Below are 25,940 nucleotides of genomic sequence, written 5' to 3'. Positions count from 1 at the left end.
CTCTGCTTCCTATAAAGTATCAGATTCATTAACTCTTCACAATATGTCTAATGGTTAGTGCCACCTGAACCACCCCATTCTACAGACATTGAGTCCAATTACCCCATTTATTTTCTAGAAAAACAAAGAGGGGAAATCTAAGCCTTTTGTACACAGAATGTACAAACTTACAGCAGTACCAAGAAAAGATTTTAGTGCCAGGTTGCTGTTGTACATGTTCTACACAATTCTCTCTACAGAAACAATTCAGTAGAGAATCTACTAGATAACCTTTATTGTCATTTTTTTTACTGTGGGCACAACGGCACACACCAAAAATGAAATTCAAAGGGGCTTATATAAATTAATTTGACTGAAAAATAGGTAGGTAAGCAAATTTGTGATTTTAAGGCTAGTAGCCAGTCTAAACAAAGCAAATACATTACTGTAACGCCATAATTCTTGTAAAGCTATAAACAAAGTCCAGAGCTAAACTAAGGCACATACCCCTTTAGGAGAGGGAGACTGAAGAGATACCCATCTACATTTTTTCTTGCAGTTTCTTAAATTGTATGCAATAGCTTAAAATATTTAAATACATTTTAAACTATGGACTTTATTCTTTTTATCATGCTTTACATATTTACACGTAACTTTTTAAATTACTATATTTTGATTTAATTATGTACATTTTCACACCTTAACATTGTATTTAGGAAATAAAGCCTGCTTAAATAAACATGCTTCTTTCCTGAAGCTATTTTGGAAAATTGCTTAATAGTAGTATAGCTAACCGTCCAAATCCAGCTTAAACAAAGGTACTAGATAGGTTTTTAATAGCAGTGCAGAATGTATCCCAGAGAAATCTAAGCCAGTTCGAGGACTGATATGGAAATGAAAAGGTAAAGGTTCCCCCGCACATGCATGCTAGTCAATTCCGACTCTAGGGGCCGGTGCTCATCTCAGTTTCAAAGCCGAAGACGTCTCCGTGGCCATGTGGCCGGCATGACTAGACGCCAAAGGCGCACGGAACGCTGTTACCTTCCCACCGTAGTGGTCCCTATTTTTCTACTTGCATTTTTTTACGTGCTTTAGAACTGCTAGGTTGGCAGAAGCTGGGACAAGTAACAGGCGCTCACTCTGTTACTTGACACTTGGGATTCGACCTGCCAAACTGCCGACCTTCTGATCGACAAGCTCAGCGTCCTAACCCAACCGATTCTTAATCTCTGGTTTATAAAAAACTTTTTCCCAAAATATAAATTAACATTTTTCTTCCAATTAGTTATAACCAATAAAAAGTTTGGTCTAGAGGCAACTACCATGGGGTATCAGTTGTTTGAAGTCAACAGTTTTCCTTGATAAAATAATCTTGATAATGCTTGTGTTTTGTTAAAGGAATAGCCAAAATGCCACACTTAAGATAATAGTTAAAAACAAAAACAAAGGCCTGACTAGATGCAAAATACATAATAATTTATCCAAAGCCAACAACAAATCCTGAACATGTCTAGTTTTTTCTTTTAAAAAAGATAACTCGAACAAATCACAACAATTCTGTAGTGTACCAAGTGTATATTTCAATTTACTGTATTTAATCTAACAACAGATTTGGTCATAATTTACCAGATATACACAAATGATTTAAGTAGCAAAAGGAGATTCGGTTTCAAGAGAATAAGTAAAATACATTAAGAATGTAAAGCCAGGTCCAGTTTAAGCATTAAGTGAATAGTATGTTATAATAAAGCAGATTTAGGTGATTTTCGGACAAGATAGGTAGATCAATTGTAAACTATTTTATGGGGAATAAATGGGATGGAAGAAATCTTTATACTATAACTTACATATTCACAGAGCAGAACATTTACTTAACGTTTAAAATACTTCCCATTCATATTATGTTTCCCCCTATTTTCTACTTTGGACCCCAACAGAATTACACATTACTCATTTCAGTCTAGAAGAGAATAAGATGTATTCAGTTCTTAAAAGAAAACCCAAGAACTACTTATCTGTCAGGTTTACAGTGATGTGGAATCTACCAATGATGTATTTGGATAGAAAAGATTATACAATACCCATATGATTCAGTCTGTTTCATCCAGCAGAAACAGTGTCTAACATTAATCCATTGTTGAATTGAAATAAGGGATAATAAAGCTGTCTCTTTAAATATATTTTATATATTTTATATATATATATATATATATATAAACTTTGAACAGATGGAGCACCATTAAGATTCTATCTGTCAAAGCAATTAAGTTTACCACACAACTACCATAATTTAGTTTGCAGATATAAAATAGGAAAATATACTCATTTTAAAGTTAATAAACTCAAATATGGTGACCCTCAACTTATAATACAGTACTATCACACTGGCCTAGCTATGTATTATGATAAATGCTGTGCATATTTATTCACTGTGACATAGTAATATATTGAATGCAGTGTCTAAACTTCAGGTAGCTCACGTGCATTCAGGCTAGATGAAGCTGAGAATACTAAGCATAAAAAAGGTGCAATACCCTCCCTTCCCTCAGAAAAAAAAGGCCTGAAATCATTGGTACAATATAACAATTTTAGAAAAGATTTATGGCTACAAAAATTCAAGTTTCAATGTCTCATCCAAAAACAGAAGCAAAGAGCATTGGGGATAAATAGCTCCAGCAATTATACTAACAATTTTCTTTTTTTAAAAAAGAAGTTCCAGCAAATTAAGCTGCCAAGTTAAACGTAGTTTGTTTGGTATATAAAAGAACCCCCCAAATAGGAGAGAAGCAAAGATTCAGTTTGTGTTTACTTTAATGAAAAGCAAAGGGGCACAAAAAAAGAGACAGCCTTATGTCTAATTTTTCACATAACAAAAACTAGACAAAAGCAGACAAATTGGGCTGGACTATTAAAATCAAAAATATCAATTACACGCCTTTTCAGATTCTAGGACTCTAAGCTTTGTGATGGATTGAGGTATACAGTAGTGAATAAAAGTAATAGCCAATAGAATAGTGCTAATAAAAACATAAATTAAAATATGGGCAGCCACGCCAAAAAGTGTCTTAACATAAAGTTCTTTAAGTGACAAGGAGAACATTTCTTTCACTCCAATCACAATCTTCCTTGCAGTTTTAAGTCATTATTAACATTTGGTGAAAGAGCTGTAGCATTTTGAAAACTCAAAGTACTGAAACCTAGGTAAGTCAGGAAATTAAATATCAGTGATTAGGTTTCCAGGACTTGTCAGCTACCATATCCTGACAAAATTAAGTGACACAGATTCATGTCATCCAGAAGTTGGATATTGAAACTTATCAGGGGAAGGGCAATGGCAAGAGAGGTGAGGTAAAGCCTCCTTTTAGGAAACGCGAGCCACTATGCCAGACTAGCCACTTTTGTTCACAAACTATGATTGGAATCAAGGGAGCCATCTCCAAAAATTGCAATTTATTTCATCCATGTTAAGACACATGAATGATTAACACAGGCATAGTTAGTACTATGCCAGATTAGGACCCAAATAGTAATATCCTATAAATAATAAAAATACACTTTTACTTTGATAATTGACTGTGTGAGGACTCTATATAATTCAACCAAATGACTGCATGCTGTACAGTCCTGTGCAAATATCTTTTAAAAAATTAATAATCCTTTCTTTTTTGCTATAAGGCTTTAACCCTATAATTTTCACAGCAACATAACTTTCATCCAGCCTGTACCATATTTTTTCCAATCCTTCAGTCCAAAAATTCAACATGGTCAGTCTGTATGACGTCAAAATAAAGCATCTATAAGATCAAATCCCCTCAGTCTTCTAAAGGCACACAGACTTCCCCAGATTCATCCCACCGAGTCTGGTCATTCTGTTCTTCTATATCATCAGGTAGCTCTTCATCAGCTTCCCCTACTTCATTTTCTTCAAACTCTTCATCTCTAGGAAAATCGGTGTCTTGTACCTGGTCTACTCCCTCTTGCGCTCCTGGCTGAGATTTGTCTGCACAGTCAACACAAACACCGTAACGCCGAGATCCATGTCTTATTCCAACGCTGGCTGCTAGCATGAAAATCTTCTTGCACACCATACATTTGTACTTCTTATCCTTTTTGTGAACCTACATAAAGGATAGAATTATTACATCAACAGGTTTAATAGAGATTTATTAAAATTGATTTACATTTTGTAATTAATCCAAAACTAAGATTTTAATATACTTGAAAGCCAAAAATGGGATTTACTGCACCCATATCAAACTTTTCACTTCACAAGAAATGAAAATATATAAGCTTACCTTGTTCTTGTTATATTTTTAAGCTCCTATTTCTGCTCCAGTTCCTTAGTAAGTTGAATTATAAATTATTGTAGAATGCAATTTAAAACCCAGTATCAAAATTAAATATTACTGATATGTCTCAATAATATTACTTCTTAAAGCATATATTCAGCCAGCCTTTAAGAAGGAACACTAATCTTAAGTTTCCTTCAGCTTTTGGTATTAAAAGGCAATAAATTCTGACACCAAATTTCTTGGCTTTTTAATTACCAAGTACACATTGTAAGGTGCAAAAATCCCACGCTGTATTCTCATTACTTATTCCTCATGAGGGAATAGCTGAGAAGCAGGTTTGTATTTATGCCTACTGAAACAGACCAAGATTGTACATATTCATCTAAATCTGATTACTGGTTAAACCAGAACAAAATCAGGCCTCCATTCATACATTTAGTTTATCTACAATAGTAGTCTTCCTGAATAATGAACCAGGGAATTATTTCTATTTTTGCATTATGTTTCTGAAATATAGCATAAAAACCAGCAAAACCATTTTGTTTAGTTATTGAATTCATCCAATAATTGCCAATTCCTATCATTACCTTAGCTATTTTATAGTAATAATGTATATATTAGTATTTAGAAAAAAACTGGGGCAGATTTTTATTAATTATCCAATTTATTAATTTAAATGTTTAAACATATTTTACAGGATCCAATCTGGGTCGGTCATCAGGACCAGAGGTTTAGTCTTCCTAGCTTTCGGACTCGTGCTGCAGCCCATCCTCAAGGAACTTTTCACCATTATCCAATTATAGATGTTAGTTTGTTTGACCAGTAGGACAATATAATTCCAAACATTACCCAGAGAATGCTATAGTTTGAAGCAGGTTACTAATTTAAACACTTTAATTGTAAACTGCACAAATGTGATGTCAGTTAGCTTAATTCTATATGAAACATGATATACCAAACTAAATTGAATACATAAGAAATCTTATTTAGTTTTATTGTAGCAAACTATAGATGTTACATACCAAGGAATGTCTTTTTACATGTTCTCTACGAGTAAACAGTTTTCCACAAATATCACAGCTGAAAGATCTCACTCCTGTATGAATGAGCAAATGTCTCTTTAGTGTTCTTCTATATTTGGCTACATAGTTACAGTGTGGACACTTCAATTTATTCATGATTAGAGAAGAATCACCTAAAGATCCAAACAGAAGTGATTTAATAAGTTAAGAGAAACATTTTTCAAAATATGATATAAAATAATATAGTATAATAAGTGTGTGTGCATGTGTATTGCCGTTCAGCACAAAGCTAATCTCTGCATAGCCATAACACCCAGATTTATTTCACCCACATACCTCAAGTATGTTTACATATAACTACAGTGAGAGAAAAAATATTTGATCTGCTGTTTTTGTACGTTTGCTCATTGACAAAGAAATGATCAGTTTATAATTTTAATGGTAGGTTTATTTTAACAATGAGAGACGGAATAAGAACAAAAAAATCCAGAAAACCGCATTTCAAAAAAGTTATAAATTGATTTGCATTTTACTGAGTGAAATAAGTATTTGACCCTTTGCAAAACATGACTTAGTACTTGGTGGCAAAACTCTTGTTGGAAAAACCCTTGTAGTTGGCCACCAGGTTTGCACACATCTCAGGAGGGATTTTGTCCCACTAGTCTTTGCAGATCCTCTCCAAGTCATTAAGGTTTCAAGGCTGACATTTGGCTTGATTTTGGTCTCATATGACCACAACACTTTCATTCAGTTTTCTGAATCATTCAGATGTTCATTGGCAAATTTCAGACGGGCCTGTACATGTGCTTTCTTGAACAAGGGGACCTTGCGGGCACTGCAGGATTTTAGTCCTTCAAGGCATAGTGTGTTACCAATTGTTTTCTTGATGACTATGGTCCTAGCTGCCTTGAGATCATTGACAAGATCCTCCTGTGTAATTCTGGGCCGATTCCTCACCATTCTCATGATCACTGAAACTCCACAAGGTGATATCTTGCATGGAGCCTCGGACTGAGGGAGATTGACAGTTATTTTGTGTTTCTTCCATTTGCGAATAATCGCACCATTCTCACCACACTGCTTAGCAATAGTCTTGTAACCCATTCCAGCCTTGTGTAGGTCTACAATCTTGTCCCTGACATCCTTGGACAGCTCTTTGGTCTTGGCCATGGTGAAGAGTTTGGAATCTGGTTGATTGCTTCTGTGGACAGGTGTCTTTTATACAGTAACCAGCTGAGATTAGGAGCACTCTCTTTAAGAGAGTGCTCCTAATCGCATCTTGTTAACTGTATAAAAGACACCTGGGAGGCAGAAATCTTGCTGACTGATAGGGGATCATTCATTAAAATGCAAATCAATTTGTAACTTTTTTGAAATGCGTTTGTCTGGATTTTTTTGTTGTTACTCTGTCTCTCACTTAAAATAAATCTACCATTAAAATTATAGACTGATCATTTCTTTGTCAGTGGGCAAATGTACAAAATCAGCAGGGCATCAAATAATTTTTCCCCTCACTGTAATTCATTCACCTTCATTTTTGAGACCAAGGTTAAAGAGAACAGCAATTTACCACATGATTGGAACAGGTTAGCAAAAGTGTGATTTCCAACTGTTTAGCAACAGCCTGCATACAATAGCACACATGGTACTTTCTGAAAAAAATTAAATTTTAAGGTAATCAGCAAAAGATTGGTGACAATTGCAAATAAAGTGTTTCAATGCCTTGAAAATGTTTAGGTAATTATCCTTATCAAATAAACAACAGAAAATAAACAAATTAGAAATTTTCTAATGCAAAGAGAAAAATGTCCCAGACAGAGTGATTTCTGCAATCCCCTAATTTGTAGAGGAAGATTTTCAGAAATGTTTCTGTACAAGGTTTGCCAGAATGCTAATACAGGTAGTTGTTGATTTACGTAACTTGATAGTGACCGTTATAACGGCACTGAAAGAAGTTATTTATGACTGCTTTTCCCACAACTGTTGCAACATCCCCATGGTCACATGATAAAAATTCAGCCGTTTGGCAATTGACTCATATTTATGATGGTTGCAACATCCCGGGGTCTTGCAAATCTCCTTTTGTGATCTTCCGATAAGTGAATTCAATGGGGAAGCCAGATTCACTTAACAACCATGCTACTAACTAATCACAGAGATTCACTTAGCAACTGTGGCAAGAAGGGTTGTAAAATGGGGCAAAACTCACTTAACTATCTCGCTTAGCAACAGAAATTTTGGGCTCAATCGTGGTCATAACTTGAGGACTACCTGTAGTAATCTTGGCAAATAAAAGGCTCTCTAAGAGTCAATCACTAATGCATTCTTATATGTAAAGACTGCAGGTTCAACCAAGATTTTAGGCAAAGCATATCCCTGAAGATACCATTCTCAATCTAAAATGCTCAAAACTCTATGCTGCCCCATTGATCCACCAGTTTAAATTAAAAGTATGGATCCTGGGATTTTAGAGTTCTAATTGAAATCCAAATAAACACATCAAGAAGTTTGTTCTTCATTAATATACATTGCAGATGAATTGTACCAAAGTTTCAAAACTTTTTTTTAATAGTACCAGAAATTCAAAAAGCACATTTTTGAATTGTAGCAGAGTTTAAGTATATTATTAAATTGTATGAATGAATGAAGATAAGGCCACACATAAGATTAGATCCTCCAAATTCTGGGAAATCTGTAAAAACAGACTAGGAAAGCTTTTTTTTCAAGTTTGAGGGAAGCATTCCCTCACAAGAAATCTTTAGAAGGGAGACATATGCTAGGATCTCTGAAATTCTTATCATCTGCGGATCTGCAAATTATCATTCAATAATAGATATTCTGCTTATTTAACAATAACTATTGCAGATTCTTTTTATGCAGTTTGAATTTTTCAGAGAATAGTTCACTTCTGATACAGTACAATTATATTACTCTTGTATAAATAGAAAATATAGTTTGAACAGAAGCTTTGCTCACCATTTTCCCAATTTTCTTTTGGCCAAGATTCAGGTAGCAATCCATATTTGAAATCATTTGAAGTCCCTGGTAGTAACCCAAACTTGAAATCATTGGTGATACTAGGAAATATTCCAAACTTGAAATCGTTTGAGGTACCTGTTATGATTTTTTTTAAAAAAAATATATATTGTAAGATGTATACAAAAGACATATTAATGCAAATAAATAAGCACCCATATTGTATATATAAAACAAAGACAGGAGTCCCACAAGTAACCTAGCCCTGTGCAATAAGGATTTTACCTAAGCATACTGAGATTCAAGGTGCAAAAGTGGTAATTAAACCTTGTATATGCTATGTGCATTAATTTTACATCTTTCAGATACAAAACACTCTACAAAACTTGACCTGAGTTAATTTGAATATAAGTAGTAATTTGAGTAGTAGTTAATTTGAGTATATGGCTCTATGTACTACATACTGAAACTGGAAAACTACATACAGTTCTATATTCAACACCCAGTCTAATCTGTAATTTATCATTGCTATTTCATAGAGAAGACATATCAAACTTGCGATGTCACATGACATCGTGCAACATATCAGGACAGTTTTGCCATTGCTAGCAATGGGGTGGGTGTTGCTTCTGGATGACGTGTCCGGCCCATGGGCCAGCAGTTTGACACCCCTGTCATAGAGGAAACAAAAACAGATCAGGTAAGTTTTAACCTCCTGTTTCTATGAACTTTCTGTTTGGCTATCATGACTGACCAGAAGAACTTTTAGGGACAAAGCAGATAGAACCTGAGAAAGTTATGATAGGAAGAGCTTAAAATGATGGAGGAATAGGGGAAATTTATAAACCAAGATTCATTATGAATTTTGTTTACTGAGGAAAACTAAGTTACAACAAGCTCTCCAAAATGGATGTTATTGGGGCTTAAAAAAACCTTAACAAATAAAATGAAAATTACAGTTAAAAGAGCAAATCCCACATTGTTTACAAATCTAGAAAACAGATTGAAATCAAAACAAGATAAATATAGAAAAAACAGTGCAGCTAGATATTACTAGCAATTATATCCAAAAGCTATATTTCAAAATTATTTAAATCTACCAGTGCTGGTTAGTATTCTAAAATCAACACTATTAGTTCTTTTAAAATAAAGGAAAAATGTCCCCGCTCATACAAGCCTCAAGACGTACACCAAAGTTAAGTTACTGTAGTAAATAATTGCTTCCAACATTCTTTTGCAAAAGTTTTAAATACAAAGTCCAATGTTGACCACTGGGCTATTAGAGAGCTTAGTGCATTGCAATAAATTAAATTTGAAAATGGCTAAGCAAAAATGTTACCTTGAATTTATATAATTCACTCATAAATTAACACTTTAAAAGCTCCAAATCAACTCTCATATAGTTGGCCCTGAACTAACTGAAATGGAGGAATTACTTTTCTCATATTGAATAATTCTAAGTATGAAAAAGGAAACTTTAGAATTTACTCGTACACTCAAAACTTCATAAATAGGTAGGACCCATATGAAGCTCAAATAATATTCAGTAAAAACATTAAAGGTAAAGATATACAAAATGCAGAAAAAAAGCAAAAGAGCCAAAACTGTTTCACATTACAGTACACTAACTCTCACCAAATTTAACATAACAGGATAATAGACTATGGCCTAAATCTCAAGCTTTAGTTTATCTAATTTAGACTTCTTCCAATTATTAATAGAAAGTAATTAAAATATTAACTTGGCAATCATGGCTAAAGTAAACAAGTCATCATTTAATTTGAATGTCTGCCCAGAAACAGTCAGGACTGCTTATCTGGGCAAATGTGTTATATGACCCATTTGTCAAAGAGATAGACCTTGCAATCTATTTCCAACATTCTTTCAGCTGTTCTTGGCACTTGTATTCAGAGTAGGTCACAGGAATTAAAACCTGGAAACCTATCTTCACAATCTTCAACTAATGAATTAGTGGAGTTAGTTGTAATAAGTGAATGAAGAATGAATATTGATCTTCCTCTTTTATTTTCTATAACCGCCTTATATTCTAAATATCTCACTTCAGTAATAAAAAGAACAAAGAAAAGGAAAAAGCATTGGCTTAATTTCCCTAAAGCAATTTAGTACAATTTGATTAAAATCATTACAGCCATATATATCTCTTCTGCCTTTAATAGAAATATAAAAGTTGAAATAAGTGACTTCATGTCCATGTATCCTTTTGGGGGCAGCAATAAGTAATTTGCCATTACAAATAATCCTCAAGTTATGACCAAAATAGACCCTGGCCAATTTTACAAACATTTTGCAGCAGTTACAAAGTAAATGCGTTCATTAAGAAAACCCACGGTTCACTATGGGTGTGGTTTTGCCAAAAACCAAAGTGCTGTTTTTTTGCAAAACCATTGTAAAATGTGGTCATGACTGTGGAGGACACCTTATGAACTGGATCTTTAAGTCTCCTTTTTCAGCTTCAACGTAACTCTGAATTGTCATTAAACAACTGGTTGTAAGTTAAGGACTACCTGTACTGCTGTCTGATTTTTTTATTCTCCAGTCTAAACTATAGTATCATTAGTGTAGTATTATTCTCTGCGGATTTCTCATTCAAGTAATAACCAACTCCTGCCCTCCTTTCAAGCCCAGAGAAGGTTGGTTAAGTGCTGCTGTTAACAGAGCAGCTCAAAGGGATTGGTTATTCATGTAGAGATGGTATATACTGATTCCAGACTACAGAAGCAAGAAAATTATTCTATGTATAAAGAAGTGTTAGGAAATAAAAGGAGGGTGCAAAGGACAAAAGCAGTTAATGCAGTCGTTGGAAGCTTAACTTTGGTGCCAAATTTTTAATCTTTATGGTTTTAATTGATATATATATTATGTTGCTTTAATGATGCTGCTTTGATTTTGATTGGGAACTATCCAGAGTTTGATATAAGATGGGTGACAATATAAATGTTTTAAATAAGTAAAATAATTTTAATTTTCTCGTATTTTTACTTCACAATTAAGGTGAAAGGATTCCTAAACAAATAACACTACATTGTTTGATTAAAATTTACTTCAATGATTTCAACATATTTTCATTTTCAATGTAAGCTCCTTCCCCCCACCGTCCCAGCAATTTCATATATTTTGGGTTGGAATATTTATAATGTACTGTATAGAAACATTCTGGGATGAAGCACAGCTGTGTTCACTGATGCCTTTTCCTTCCTGGCTTAATTCTAAGGCAGGAAGAAGCAAAGCACAAGTATGCTACTGTTTTATAAAGGTAGTCCTGAACCTAAGGCCATTGTTCAGTGTTGTTTGAAGTTATGACAACACTGAACAAATGGACCGACAGTCATGTAATCAAAATTTGGGCATTTTAGCTGCATGCACTTACAACTGCAGGGGTACCTCAACTCCCTCCCACCCAGCCCACTCCACATCTATACCCTTTGTGAGGCAGCTGCTGGCTACACAAGATTTCTTTTCCCAAGGAGTCACACAGCAGTTTCCTCGCAAGTCTTGAAGAAGATGATCTCATGTGGCAGCAGTTGCCTCAGGACAGGCACACTTGTCAGCAGTGGGAGCAAGATGGCAAAGTCAGCTGGGTTGGTGTATAGCAGGGGTCTCCCAACCCCTGGGCCACAGACTGATAACGGTCTGTGGCCTGTTGGGTAGCAGGCTATGCAAGCGGCAGGGCAAGGGCGTGAAACTTTGTGGAGCCAGGAAGGTTGGAGACCACTGGTATATAGGGTAGTAGGGGTGTTGGCATGCATGTTGTTTTAATTATTGTTTTAATGTAATTTATTTTCTGCATTTGGGCACTAGGGTTTAATTTGTTTTAATTTCTGTATTTTGGGTATTTTGGTATTTATGTCCCTGTTCACCGCCCTGAGTCCTTCGGGAGAAGGGCGGTATACAAATCAAATCAAATAAATAAATAAATAAATAAACTGCAAAGGTGGCTGAACTGGGGCTTCCCAGGGTGCAGCGCCTTTGTACAGTGCTGCTGAACTCCACTGTGCAAAGTGGTTTCCTGGCACACTGCAACTCTGGGACTGCAAAAAGTTCCAGAGTTGTGTACCAGGAAGTCCCTTTGGCCAGGCTTTGCAAAGCACAAAGGAAATTCCTGGCACACCACAGATCTAGGGCTTTTAGCAGCTCTAAAGGCCATGAAGTGCCAGGAACTCCCTTTACACAGTACCAATCCCAGCCACAGCCTGGCCCAGCAATGCAGCACAAAGGGGCTACATGGCATGCTGCAGCTGCAAAAATGTATTTCCAGAGCTATGGCCACACCAAGTTTCCTATCCCCCTATTTTCTAGTCACTGTCATTTGGCAGCCCTCACCTACAACAGTGGCTATTCCAGTTCCCTCCCTGGCCTGAGAACATAGGGAAAAAATATCTCTCAATTCAAGGCTCTTTTAACTGTAGCTTAGTGATGTACTATTAACTTTTTAATATATTTCTAGATTTGCTTTGTTTCCTGTTTTTCTCAGCTAGTTACCGTATTTTCCGGTATATAAGACGACTGGGCGTATAAGACGACTTTTGAGAAGATTTTCAAGATTTTTCGTCTTATACACCGGAAAATATGGGTACATGCCAGTTGCCAAGTGTCCAATACAAGCCCAATTCAGCCCCGTCTGATGCAGATGGTGCAAAGCCGCCCTTTTGAAGCCCAAAGGGGCTTTTCCTTCCACCCACCCTTTGAAATACACGCAAGAGCTGCGTTCACACGACATGCTCTTCCAGGCCAGACTCTGCAAACGGCACGCCAGAAGCCACAACCACCACGGGAACTCTGAGTCCCCGCCTTTCGGCAGCCTGCACAGCCAAGCGCGATCCGGCTTTTTGAGAGCGCATTTGCAGATGGAGCAACTGCCGCGTCTGGAGCCAAGCCCCGCCCGGGAGGCAGTTGGCCAGGCGGGCCCGGAAGATGTGCTGGAGAGCCGGGCTTGGGGCGGCCATGCCGAGGCCGGCTGGCAAGGGCCGCTGTGTGGTCTGCGGGCAAGAGGGGCACCAGGCCAAGTACTGCTGTCCAGGCTGCCGGGAGAGATAGTGGGTAGCAGGGCGCGCTCTGCTTATGCTCAGATGCCGCTTGGGCGAGGGGCTTCCTGCCGCTCCCGGGGTCTGGCGTTTGCAAGGGGGAGGGGAAGGGGCTTAGAGGCTCTTGGGGGTGGGAAGGGAGGGTCACGTTGGAGGGGGAACTGGACTAAGGAGAATTGAAGTTGCTTTGCAAGAACGGGGGCGCTCGATTATGTACTATTTTCCAGCATATAAGACGACTGGGCGTATAAGACGACCCCCGACTTTTGAGAAGATTTTCATGGGTTAAAGTCGTCTTATACGTCAGAAAATATGGTATACTGAGATGTTTAAATACCTTCACGGATAGTACAATATACCCTTAATACTGGTTTTATTTAAAAGCAGTTATACTTCTAAATTATAATTAGTCCAAAAATACAATTCTATGTGCCATACATTTTACATTATCAAACTATTACTGATTTCAAATGCTACACGTTTGAGTTTCCCCAAATGCTATTCTTCTGTTAGCAGTAGGCAAATAAACCAAATTTCAAAGATTTGAATTTTTTCCTCTGAATATGCTGGCTATAACACGAACTCGAAAAGAACATGAACTCTGTCAAAAGCAATATTATTATCATATATACACCTGCACTCTGCATATTGTAAAATATGCTAATATTTCAAAATTGTAGGTTTTGAATATTTAGAACTACTGTTTCTATAAACTTCTAAACAGAATTCCAATTCTAAACATTGTTACAAACTATTTTGGAAAGTAAGTTTAGCCACTTTAGTATAAATGTGCGACTTTAGCTCCATCTTTCTCTCTATAGTAGTGTTTTGTAATCCTGCAGTAAAACCAATACTGCCTATCATCAATCTTCACAACTGGGATTTATTCTATTTTATATCTTAATTTAAAGCAGCTGTACACTCTATGATCCATATGTACATGACTCAATGGTTTCAAAATCACAAGAGAAAAGGATGCTTTTGTATTTCAGAAGAAATATAAAAAAACGTTAGGATATTAAATTTTGGAAAAGCAACTTTCTGTTGCTTTAATTAATTATAATGTTTGATATCCATCATGCCAGCATTTACCTGCTATTTCTTCCTTGATAAACTGCAGATCTTCTTCTGGATATTGTACTGAAGTTTGAGTAGCTGAGCAGTCTTCTAATGGCTCATCGTTATTGGGTGGTATATTGTAAACAAATCTTTTTGCACCTGGATTTTTCCTTCTCGTTTTTCCAGGTTCTTGAAGTGATTGTCCTTGTGAACTCATATCATTCCACACAAAGACCTTCCCTTCACCTTGAGATTCATTTTCAGCCATTTCGGGTGAGCTGTCCTGGACCCAATCATTAATTTGGTAGTTTTCAGACTGGCTTTCATCAATGCAGTAGCCATCATTTTCAGTTTTTATGTTGCTTGCCAAGTTAGTTAGATTTCTTGTAGCCCAAAAACTAGCAACTTTCTGATCCCTTGAAGATAACCCATCTCTACTCACTGATCTTCTATTATAGTCCACAACTACAGCTTCTGGGGCTTCTGATTTTATGCTTATATTTAAGGCATCTTTGATAAAATTACGACAGGATTGCACAACCTCTGTCATCTGAAGGTAGCTGGCCACTGACATAACTTCAATTGCATTCTGGCTTGTAAGCACAAGATTACCAGAGTATAGAAAGTCCAAGATGACAGAGAAGCCTTGAACAGCAACAACATCTAAGTAGGTAACAGTGGTTTGGTTACGATTTTCTTTGTTTGTAAAGCAATACAGAGTCTTGAAGAAACGGCTGCCTGCAACCAGAATATTTTTGTGAGCTCTGAAGACTCTTCCACTCACCACAATATTGACATCACAGAGAATGCCCTTTTTCCTTTGCTCGTTTAATTCTTGCAATAGTTGATAGCAGTAAGAGTTCTCATTTGGCCTAATATTATAATCACAATCTCTCTCATTAGCCAATTCTGATGTTAATTCAGATTCCTGTAATTAAGAGAAGAGGAAGGAAGATTATACATTTGAGTTGAGGTTGACTGGTTTGAAATTCTACATAATACTTTTAGGATTAAACAACCCAATTCTAAAATATTGTTGTTGCTTTCTTTATAACACTTTATAGTTTAGTCCACTGCCATATATTTCTAGTTCAAGCACGCACTGAAATTAATTTTATCACACACCAAATATGTACAAAGGACATTCAATTACATTACACTAATTTCTCAGTGCCATTAAAACTTCTGCTATTAATTGGAATATAACTATTTCATTGCCATGTAAATACTATGTAAATGCCCTTGTGCAATTTGCAAGATAAAAAAAATCACTGTGTCCTTGCTGAAATGGATAAGACTACCAGCTCTAGAGAAATATATATGAATTTGAAATATAAATTAGCCACTGCCTAGCCACAAACTGTATGTTATCTTTTTTGTCTCCTGGTTTTTGTCTCCTTCCAAGTCATACCTCTTTAAGTATTTGGTGCCTACTTGAATACCTAACATCTTTTCTTAAAATTAAACCTCAAAGTTACCTCAATTATTTTATTACTTTCCAGTTTGCTAACCATCCTCACCACCCTTTGCATTGCTTCAGTTTGTCTGAACCTCTGTAAAACTGAACACATTTCTTGAGGTGGACTCTAAACATGGGATTTTTACTTCCTGTATTTGGAAAACTATTCCTACTAATACGACCTATATTTTCAAATGTCTTTTCAACAAGCTCCTTAGACATTCAACTCATATTGCACTACAATTCAAAATTATTTTCACACACTCTACCACCAAGATAGGTATCACTCATTTGATACTACTATAAGGTATACTATAAAGCCAGAAGCTGAACGAGTACTACAATTGCTATGTTGTCCTACTATCTAACCATACTGTGTAAGAATGCTGCTAACTGGAATACATCTAATAACTCAGCAAATAAAATTCTCCTTTGATTGGGCTCCAAAGTTTCTTTTGTATAAGAAGTTACTATCTTGAGAAGCTGCTTATGGGTTAATTTATTCCTCCTCACGTGCATTACCTCATAGCTCACTGATGAATCCCCTAATTTACAAAAGTGCCATCTTAGTGAAGGAATCTTCCTCGGATGCTATGTATTTCATTTTTAGCACTTGGCACAGACACATATGCCTTTTATTATTTTTGTATATACTTTTGTCATTGTTGGCAATTGTTTTCAATGTTATTTTCTTTCCCAGAGTCACTTGTTGAGCTGGGTGACCATACAAACTGATTAAGTAAATAAATGCATAAAACAATTGTTCCTAAATTGGAAATCTCATCTTTACTGTAATCACCATATGACAGACTACCCCCTGACCTTGGTCTAGAAGATACAGGTGATGCAGAACATGGCAGTAAGACAAGCAACAATTCAGATTTAAAAGGCGAAATGCAATTTGGCATGTGCATCAGTGCTCATGCAGCAAGTGTCAGAGAAATGCCTTATAGATTGTATGTCAGTTGCAGAGAGTGGCTGTGAACCCATGAAAAGCTGCAGCTGTTTTAAGGTATTCCTGACCAATGCTAGGTCAACAGTAATGTATCTGAATGCACAGCCCTAATGGTGATGCATATTACCCACTTGCACTGATAGTTGGTTAATTAATAATGAGCAAGATTAAGGTTTCTTCCCTGGGATACTGTGATCACTGAAAATTTAAAAAAACATTCCAGAAGAAAGCAGTAACATGGTAACATTTTCAAAGACTCTGTATTAATACAGTGACTAGAAGTTAAGATCAACTTGAATATCCTTAAAAAAACCTCTAAATAACTTATGACCATGTCATTACTATACAGACTTAATCAACTATGATAAAAGAATCTTGTGTGTCTATGTACAAGACACACAGGATTCAGTTAATAATATTAGAACCACAATTCATTTGTGGTTGTATCGACTCCACTTTTGAGGGCACCAAAGCAATTTTTTCTTTCATTGTACCAATACAATATGGCAGGGCTTTTCAACCTTTTCACCCATTGTACCACTTTTAGGATATGGCAACATTCGAGTACCACCAGTCGCCTAGCAAGGTATCAAAAACTTGATGACCAAAAAAAAGGAGGAAAAAAGTGATGAAGTACAGGTAGCCCTCAACTTACAACAGTTTGCTTAGTGACTGTTCAAAGTTACAGTGGCACTGAAAAAAGTGCCCCACAAGCCACAGCCGAGCAAAACACCTGCCTGCCTGCCCAGTGGTGCTCTTCCTCCTGTCCGAGGTTTTCATTGTTGTGAGCATTTCTGTTGAAGATTGGCAGCGGGGGTGGGGTAGGGGTGTTTGGTTTTTATTCCTCCCCCCCCCCCAGGCTGGGTGGTTGCAGCAGGTTTTGGTCATTTCACATGACCCTGGGATACTGTGACCATCATAAATATGAATCAGTTGCCAAGCATCTGAATGTAAATCACAAGACCATGCAGATGCTGCAACATTCCAGCTGATCAGAAGCGCCCTGACAGCCCCAAAGAAGCGCTGATCCTGGCGCTTCTGCTGAGTCCTGACAGACCTGCAGCTCCAGCCATTTCTTGCTCAGGCTTGTGCGGTGCTGCCACAGGTTCAGCTCATTTTCCTCCCCCACTATTTTCTAGGATGGTCATGTACCACCTGCCAGGTGCCAATGTACCACAGGTGGTACCCGTACCACTGGTTGAAAAGCCCTGCAATATGGGATAATGGCCTGAAGATGCCCCCTCATTTTTCCATATTAAAATTAATTTCTGCTCTGGGCTAACATTTTCATTATTCATTTGCAATATTACTTAAGTATTATTGAAATAAGAGAAATTTTACCAGTATTATGCTGTATCAGTACACTGATTCCCTACTGCTATTTATTATGACAACTATGTTTCCCTTTTGTTTTTGCTATCCTCCATTTAAACTTCCAGATAGTCTTGTGAGGAATAAACCCAGCATCTGTAGCTAAAACATATTTTTCTGTTCAATTTGGGGCCTTCAAGATCTTTTGGTACTAAAATTCATAACTTCTAGACAATGTAAAGGATACAAGGGGGGGACTATTTCACATATTAACCTATACATCAAAACACAGTTTCAATATCTATCATTAATCAAAGAGCTCATTCAATCCCAGTTAACTGATATATACCATTTTTTGGTAAAAAGTGTTAAACGTATCAGGCATTATTATCCATTCCATAAAAACCAACCTTTGTTAATAATCCGGAAGCTATTTTCCAGAAAATAGCTGTCACATCTATTCCAGATTTCTACATAGTCATGTATGACATAAATATGAAGGAGAGTTTGTTACTATCTGCTCTTCGGTTAAATGCATTGTGGATTTTTAGTGAAGATACTGTTCCTTCAAGATGTCTAATACAAATGGGAGGATTTTAATTAGCTTAACAACCTAATCCCTAACCTGATTTTCAGACACAAGCCCTAAGATTGAAGACTTATACCCTACATCTATTTTAAGGAACCTTAAACTGAAGAATGAGATCATCTTCTTGTGCCTATTTAAAATATATCCCATATACTCAGCTTCCTGAAATTTGTTCAGTATTAACATCTTATAAGGAATCTTTACAAAACCAAAGTATTTTCAACTATTTTGTACAGCCTAAAAATGTCTACAATCACACATCCAATCTTTGAAGAAAAATGTATTTCTTAAGGTATTCATGCAATCTTTTATCAGCCTAAATATAACACAATATAACACAAATTAAACATCATTTTATTTTATCAGTGATACTTTCCACGTAATTCAAAACTGCTTCCATCACAAATCCCTGTATATCTCAGTTTTGAGTATGAAAGTTAGAACAGCTTCTCCAACTATCAAATATAATATTTCTTATCAAGTGTTATCCTGCAATTTTAAAAAAACCTGTTGATGTTAATATAAATTCAGGCCCTAATGAAATACAGGGAAGTATTGCATGCTAAGGGACATACACATTGCATAGAAAATAATCTAAAAATTTTTCAAACAATGGAATATACAATTTGGATGTTAACAAACAAGTGTCATTTGTAATTTGAGAAAGTTTTTTTTAAATACACACTATAATGGTTAAAGATGGATACAATGGAAACTGTAACTCACAAGGAAACCCACAAGGTTTACATTGACGTTTAAAGACCACAAAAATCCATGATTACTGTACCTCAACCTTGTTCATAGCAATCTAACTTTGGATCTGGCATTGTATGAGTTAATGCAGGAATATAGCAAAAGAAAAGATGAATTTAGCAAAAATATTCCATTTTTTTCTTTGGATTCTAAGTACAGTACAATAACAAATGTATATTAAATTGCACTGAGAAATACTTCACAAAGTTCAGGGCAATAAATAATGGCTTGCTCTCCTTAACTTGAAATAGATCACGCTTCACCACCAGTCTTCCCATCTTTCTAAGGCAGTGCTTCTCATCTCTGGCACCTTTATGATGTGTGGACTTCAAGCTCCAAAATTTCCAGAATATTGGGAATTAAAGTCCACACATCATACAGTTACTAAAGATGAGAAACACAGTTCTAAGGAAATAAAACACTTGATTATCTCATCCTTCCTTAGTACCTTTCAGAAATACCCATAGCATCCACCTAAGATACAATTAGTCTTGGAGAAAGTGGGATATGCTGAGAGAACAACAGCAATTTGTGTGCTGTTGGTTGTCTCTTGACAAGGAATGAGGAGATATTAATACAGTGCAGTGAATCATAAGAACTTAATGCTAACAAGTAAATAAATTTAAATTGGCAAGAAAAGTTACTTAAATCATTAGATCAAATTTTTTATTGAAAAAAGTATTAAATAATGGTCACTGACATCAATGTTAATATAGTACTGAATAATGTTGTTTACTTATTACAATTACATTAATTGTAATCCAGCACCAAACTGGGCAACCCGATTTATGATTTCTCATAATCTTGCTATCAACTTCTGTCTTCTATTTTTTGTATGTTTTATCAACATTTTCTTTTTCTTTTTTATAAATAAAGGAAATTGCTTGAAATATTCTGAAGGCAAAATAAGACCTGACACTTTACTGAATGGGCCAACAGAATTTAAATATTGAGACTTTTTTTAGTTTGTATGAAAATGTTTTACAATAGTATATGGTATCTTTAATTTTTGCATAAAGATTAATTAAAGCTACCATACAACATTGTGTTTGTTAAGCAGGCAAAACACAATTTAAGAGCTTTTTTAGTTTTTTAAAAAAGTATTTTCAGCCACTCTGGTGTGTCTGCATCATATTCAGAACAAAAGAGACTCTCACCATATTTTCTAAACTATATGGCTTAAAAGAAATAATTATAACAAAATATAAGAAGGGACAATGGAAATAGTGAAAAGAACCAGGTAAGATATTGGAACTTAAATGGATCATCTACACAACTTTAGAACAAAACTGGCTTCTCTTAGGGTAGAATGCTCAGTTTAGATAGATCCCCAAAGTTATGTTTCTTTGGATAACATTAAGACTAGTCTAGACTAGCTCACATTTATATCTGGGTACATGGTTGATTGGCTATAAATTCAAAATGATCTAGTTGTTCAATATTCAAATGCTGAATGCAAAATCTACATTCACATATTTCTTGCTGTAATCTCATTTCTCAATCTATCCATCTTCAGAAGTTTATTAAACTAATATTTCAGTTACCGGTATTTGAAATGTAAAAACTTTTATCACATTTTTAGATTTTTATTTTGCCTTTCCTCCAGGGACTCTAACTGAATTATAGAAACTCTATTTTTCTCACGATCACTTTGTGGGGTAGAGAAATAATGGATGGTCCAAAGTCCATTCATGAACTTCCACAATTAAGAATGGACTTGAATTTGCATTTTTATCCAATACCTTAACCATTATATCAAGAAAGACTCTTGGTTTTAATCAGAAGGAAAATGGAAACATAGCTAAAATTTGATAAGTTTATATGCAGGTTTTCATATGAGGAAACATAATTGACTTTAGTCTCATTTTTTGCATCTGAAGTGTTTAGTGAACTAACCGTAACCCTAAGCAGAAAAATTCACATGACACAAAAAGTAAAAAAAAGAACCCTTAGGATTCTTAATAAGAGAAAATTTGGAACACTTGAAAATATTGAGAACTACAAAATGGGTATATAATGTGCCGGGTTCAATTCTAAAAAAATATACATGAGTAAACAGAGTACAGAACACCTTGTCTGCACCTCTTTAAAAGTAGCAGTCTTTTCTCTGGGTCCTATAATGCCAGAAAAACACTGATGCTTTAAAAAGTTAGATAGGTACAAAGTTTCCCCCCCAAAACAATTTTACTTGTAGTGCAATAATGTATTTTTCAAGAACTCTCAAGATTTTTGAAAGATTTGTCATTACATTTAGATTTTCCCATTATGAATAAACCTCACTGTATTATTTGAATGTGGTATTTAAGTGGGCAAAAAGGATAAGTTTGCACCACGTGATGTAATACAATGCCAAATACAGGGAGTACAAAATATATTAGAGTCTAATAATTACACCTTACATTCAACTACATTATACAAACCAATTACAGATACTACTGCTTACCTAGATTTATCCCCACCCACCCAAACAATGGAAATAATTGCATTAAGAAACATTAAAAGGTAACAATTATTGAACCTCAAAACTGTTACAAGCCACCCCTTAAACTTTAAATCAAAATTGTTGAATATGCTTCCTTAAAATCAGAATTAATTCCTTATTACGGGAAGAACATGAACCAGGATTATAGTATGCCTTCAAACTCACACAATCCTTTAGAAGCTCTTTAAAGTAATTCATACAAGGCACACTGCCTGACAACTCTCCGAGAGGAGGAGGACATCGGGACGGTAATGCTTTCCCCTACCACCTTCCCCTACCACCGCTGCCCAGTAGACCACGTTTCTCTCCCTCCCCCAGGCCCCAATTCAACTCACCTGCTCAGCAGTTACTGGCTCATTGAGACGGTGCTCAGCTGACAGATGATGCCTGAGAAATAGGGCACGTTTATAATTGCGGGTACCCTTGCAGAGATCGTCGTGTCCCCTGCTGCCGCCGCTGTTGTTGCTGCTGCTGCCGCCGTCTGCAGAAGAAGTGGTAGGGACGGCAGCGGTGCACCAGGCACAGGACACTAGCCCTGTCTTCTGACAGTACTGTAGCCACGGGAACTCCTTAAGCCAGCAGCTCTGGAAGGAGACGTGCAGCTTCTGCAGGAGGGACTTGGGCCGGGTTGCCAGCGGAAAGTGTTGGATACTCTCCCCCTCCCCCGCGCCTACGCTGTTGACCTCCGCCTCATCCCCCCCGGACCGCCTGCTGCTGCTGCAGCTGCCGCCCTCTGCGCCGCTGCCATCACCCAGGCTGCCCCCCTCGCCGTCTTCCTCGTCCTCGCTGCTGTCGCTCAGCGACCCCCCGTCCTGCGCCAGCTCTTTCCCCTCCAGCAGCCCCTCCAACTCCAGCTCCTCCTCCTCGCCGCCGCCGCCGCCACCCCGCCCGTTCAACGGCCGCCGCGACCAGGCCGCCCCGTCGCAGCCATTGTTTGCCGCCGCCGCCGCCACCAAGCCCCCGCCACGGAAGGCCAAGGTCCGGCGATTCCTCTCGGCGAACATGGGGCCGACCGGGGCGGCCACGGAGGTAGCGGCGCTCGCCGAGTCCGAAGGAGGGGTCGGCGAGAGCTCTTTTCCGGCAGCGTCCACGGCCTCCACCTCGGCCACCTCCAGTTCCACGGTCTCCAGCTCCACTTCCTCCTCCACCCCCTGGCCGTTCAACTGCTCGGCTTCCTGACGGACCCAGGCCTCGCCCTGGCCACTGCCGCCCCCACTCCCGCTGTTGCCGTTAGCTGTCGGGCCGCCGCCACCCCCTCCTCCTCCTCCCACGGTGGCGGTGGTGGCGCTGACCAGGCCTCCCCCCCGGAACGCCAAGGTCCTGCGGTTCATCTCGGCGAACATGGCGGGCGACCGCGCGCCCCCCGCCCGCCTGTCTCCCTCCCGCGCGTGCCCCCCCTCCCGCCCAACTGTCTCTCTGCTCCCCTCCCCTCCCCGACCCCACAACCGATCGCTCTGGGGGAAAAGGGGAGGCAGAAAAAGCGGCTAACCAACCGAAGCACCCACCCGGCCAGTCAGTTTCAGTCAGTCAGTTCGCCGGGCCGCTCGAAAGCGCTTTTAAAGGCTGCAAGAACAAAATCTTATCCCCGCGCTCCAGCCTGCGTCGCTGGCACGGCCGCCTTCGTCGTCGCCTCCTCCTCCTCGAGCGCTTCCCCTACAATAGATCCGGCTCAAACAGCAGCAGCCCTTCCGCCCCACCAGGCCCCGGCCCAGGTCGAATGGCAAATGAACAACGGACTGCGCCCACAATGCACTGGGGCGGCAATAGCGGCCGACGCCGCGGGGGAGGGGAGGGGGAGGGAGAGAGAAAGAGAAGGAGGGGGGGGGCGAGGAGGAGCCCGAACAGCTGGCGAGTGTCAGGTTTTACTGCGCGTCCGCGTCACGCCCGCGGGGCGACGCAGGCTCGCCTGGGCTTGGCAGGAGTTTTTGCCCCCCTCAAACTTTCGTCCCGAAAGGCTCGGCGCGTTCTCCCCCACCCCTCATTTTAAGGAGGCGCTGGCACCCCACCCATCGGAGGCTCACATATTAATCCCCACCCCTTTGACATCACCACCTTCCAGCGCCCAGTAGTGGACATCTTGGGTCCCTCCTCGGTGCAATTCCTCCTCAGGCCACCGCGCCTCGGTTGGTCAGCCCTTTCGCACGTCCCGCGCACTTCCGCTACCGGCCCCGGCTCTGCCGAAAGAAGGGTCTCCCTTCCCCCTGAGGTCTTTTACACCCACCGCTCCGAGGGGGGAAAAAACCGACGCTCCCCGGGCGCGCAAAAGAAACCGTCTTTTCTTGGCCGGCGCGAGCACGCGGGAGCAGCGGCTGGACATTTCCCCTCCCCTCCCTCCCTCCCTCGAAGCGCACCGGGCGGTCCCCTCCTAGGGGAGAGCCTCGCGTGCCCTTGAGCGCCGGCGGTCACCGAGTTGCGAGCTCGGAAAGGCCGCCCGTGGGCTACGGTGGAGAAGCGCCGGCTGCCTCCGCTGACGAGCAGCAGCCGTGTGCCAGGCCCTAGTAATTACTGGGAAATTGTACCGCCCCGAGTGCCTTTATTTGTGTTCTTGGGAAACGGAATTTAAATAGAAAGGTCACGCACGTGCTGCTGCTCCGCTGAGCCAAGGCTTTTCTATTGACGCGGCCGTTGGCTCGCTGGCAACCGACGGCAGCGCTTCCTTGCTACATGTTGCTACTTGAACGGCTTTCGAAATTTGGGCTTTTAAAGTTTGCATACCGGCGACTTAAAAGGTTGCTAAGGGAGTGGCCGGGAGGCATAGAGACCGGCAAAAGGAGAGCGAGAGAAAGGCAAGCGGCGTTGCAAGCAGATCCCGCGCAGGATTGCGAGCGCTTTAAGTCCATTGAAAGGAAGGTTCCCTTTAAAAACGAGTAATTTTTCAAAGAATTGATCGTGCCTACAGGAGCTGATAGGACTATAAACCGCCTGCCGCTGTCGTTTCGTTGGAACTTTTCAGAATTGTTGCCGATTATTTTCTTAAGCTCCCTGCTGAATATGGGGAGCTTTTCACTTAAGTAATCGGGCAGAGTGTAAATGTGGAGGATCTCTGAGTCCTTTATTTTCATCGCTTTCCCCGAGAAGGCATTTGTTCAATAAAACACACTTATTCATATGTTTTCACCCTTAAAACTAATTTTAAAACATTTTCCATGCGTGCTTATATATTGGATATATGAATGCAACTAGATTATATACATAAGTGTAGAACAATGAATTTTGAGTCTTCAACTCATTATTTTAAAGGAAGCATTACTTCAGATGGGAGAAAGGAATATCTCTTCCACTGCAGCACCCACAATCTATCATTTTTATAGGTAGCATTGTCTGCACTTTATCACTATCTGATTTATGTTTTAATTCTTTTAACTGATTAAATGACTTAAGTTAATCTGTTCTTAAATTTTATGGAACATAATTCATTATTAACAGGATGATGTTGATATACATTTAAAGTCAGGATGTATGCATGTGCAGGAAGAAATATGGCTCATTTACTTTAATTGGGTTATTTCTATGCAACTGACTCTGATGCATGTTTTCCTGAACTTGAATTTGGTGCATCCCTGAAATTGATTTTCGAGCTTTGTTTCATAACTTTTTTATTATGATACTGTGGATCTAAATGGACTTTCTATGCTCAGTAGCTTCTTGGTTCTCTGCCAAACAAGAAGCATTAAATTCTTATGCAGGAGCAAAATTGCCCATGACTAGAAAGGATTTTTATGATCCCACAATACAGCCTTGCACTGTGACGTCTCTGTCGTTATATGGATTGCAATAACTACCATACTGGCAAAGATGATATTGTAGATAGATAGATGAATAAGTGGATGGATGGATAGATGGATGGATAGATAGCTGCAAGTATACTGTTAAATTAAAATGGCATACTATACGTTAGCTTGAGAATAGTGATTTAAATATATTGATAGAAACAATAGTCAGCCAGCTTCAAAGCTGCCGTATGGAGTCACCCTAACTGCCAAGAACAGCAAGGAACAAACTTGTTTAAAATGAGAGTGGG

General features: G+C 38.6%; 1 protein-coding gene across 2 annotated transcripts; it reads right to left on the bottom strand.

Moving 5' to 3' along the window:
* Positions 1 to 1,546: 1,546 nt before the first annotated feature.
* ZBTB10 (zinc finger and BTB domain containing 10) lies at positions 1,547 to 23,296 on the bottom strand. 2 transcript variants are annotated; one of them, XM_081323278.1, is made up of 5 exons: positions 22,255 to 23,296; positions 14,404 to 15,298; positions 8,270 to 8,407; positions 5,294 to 5,466; positions 1,547 to 4,097 (listed from the first exon to the last, which is right to left on the bottom strand). In XM_081323278.1, the coding sequence occupies exons 1-5, from the start codon at positions 23,260 to 23,262 to the stop codon at positions 3,792 to 3,794; spliced, it is 2,520 nt and encodes an 839-aa protein (XP_081179404.1). In that variant the 5' UTR covers positions 23,263 to 23,296; the 3' UTR covers positions 1,547 to 3,791. The 2 variants fall into 2 exon arrangements, with proteins under 2 accessions (XP_081179404.1, XP_081179405.1); XM_081323279.1 differs by lacking the exons at positions 1,547 to 4,097; positions 5,294 to 5,466 and adding an exon at positions 6,791 to 6,945.
* Positions 23,297 to 25,940: the final 2,644 nt, after the last annotated feature.

This window comes from Vipera berus (genome assembly GCF_964194415.1).
Source record: "Vipera berus genome assembly, chromosome: 3".
Lineage (NCBI taxonomy): Eukaryota > Metazoa > Chordata > Lepidosauria > Squamata > Viperidae > Vipera > Vipera berus.
The sequence above is the reverse complement of the archived record's forward strand: the minus strand, read 5'-3'. Positions and strand labels throughout refer to the sequence as shown.

Coding starts and splice junctions, on each gene's coding strand:
- ZBTB10 (XM_081323278.1), bottom strand. CDS start 23,262: ATGTTCGCCGAGATGAACCGCAGGACCTTGGCGTTCCGGGGGGGAGGC. Junction 8,408..14,403: donor TATCAAGGAAGAAATAGCAG/GTAAATGCTGGC, acceptor AAATCATAACAG/GTACCTCAAACGATTTCAAG. Junction 5,467..8,269: donor AAAAGAAAATTGGGAAAATG/GTGAGCAAAGCT, acceptor TTGGATCTTTAG/GTGATTCTTCTCTAATCATG.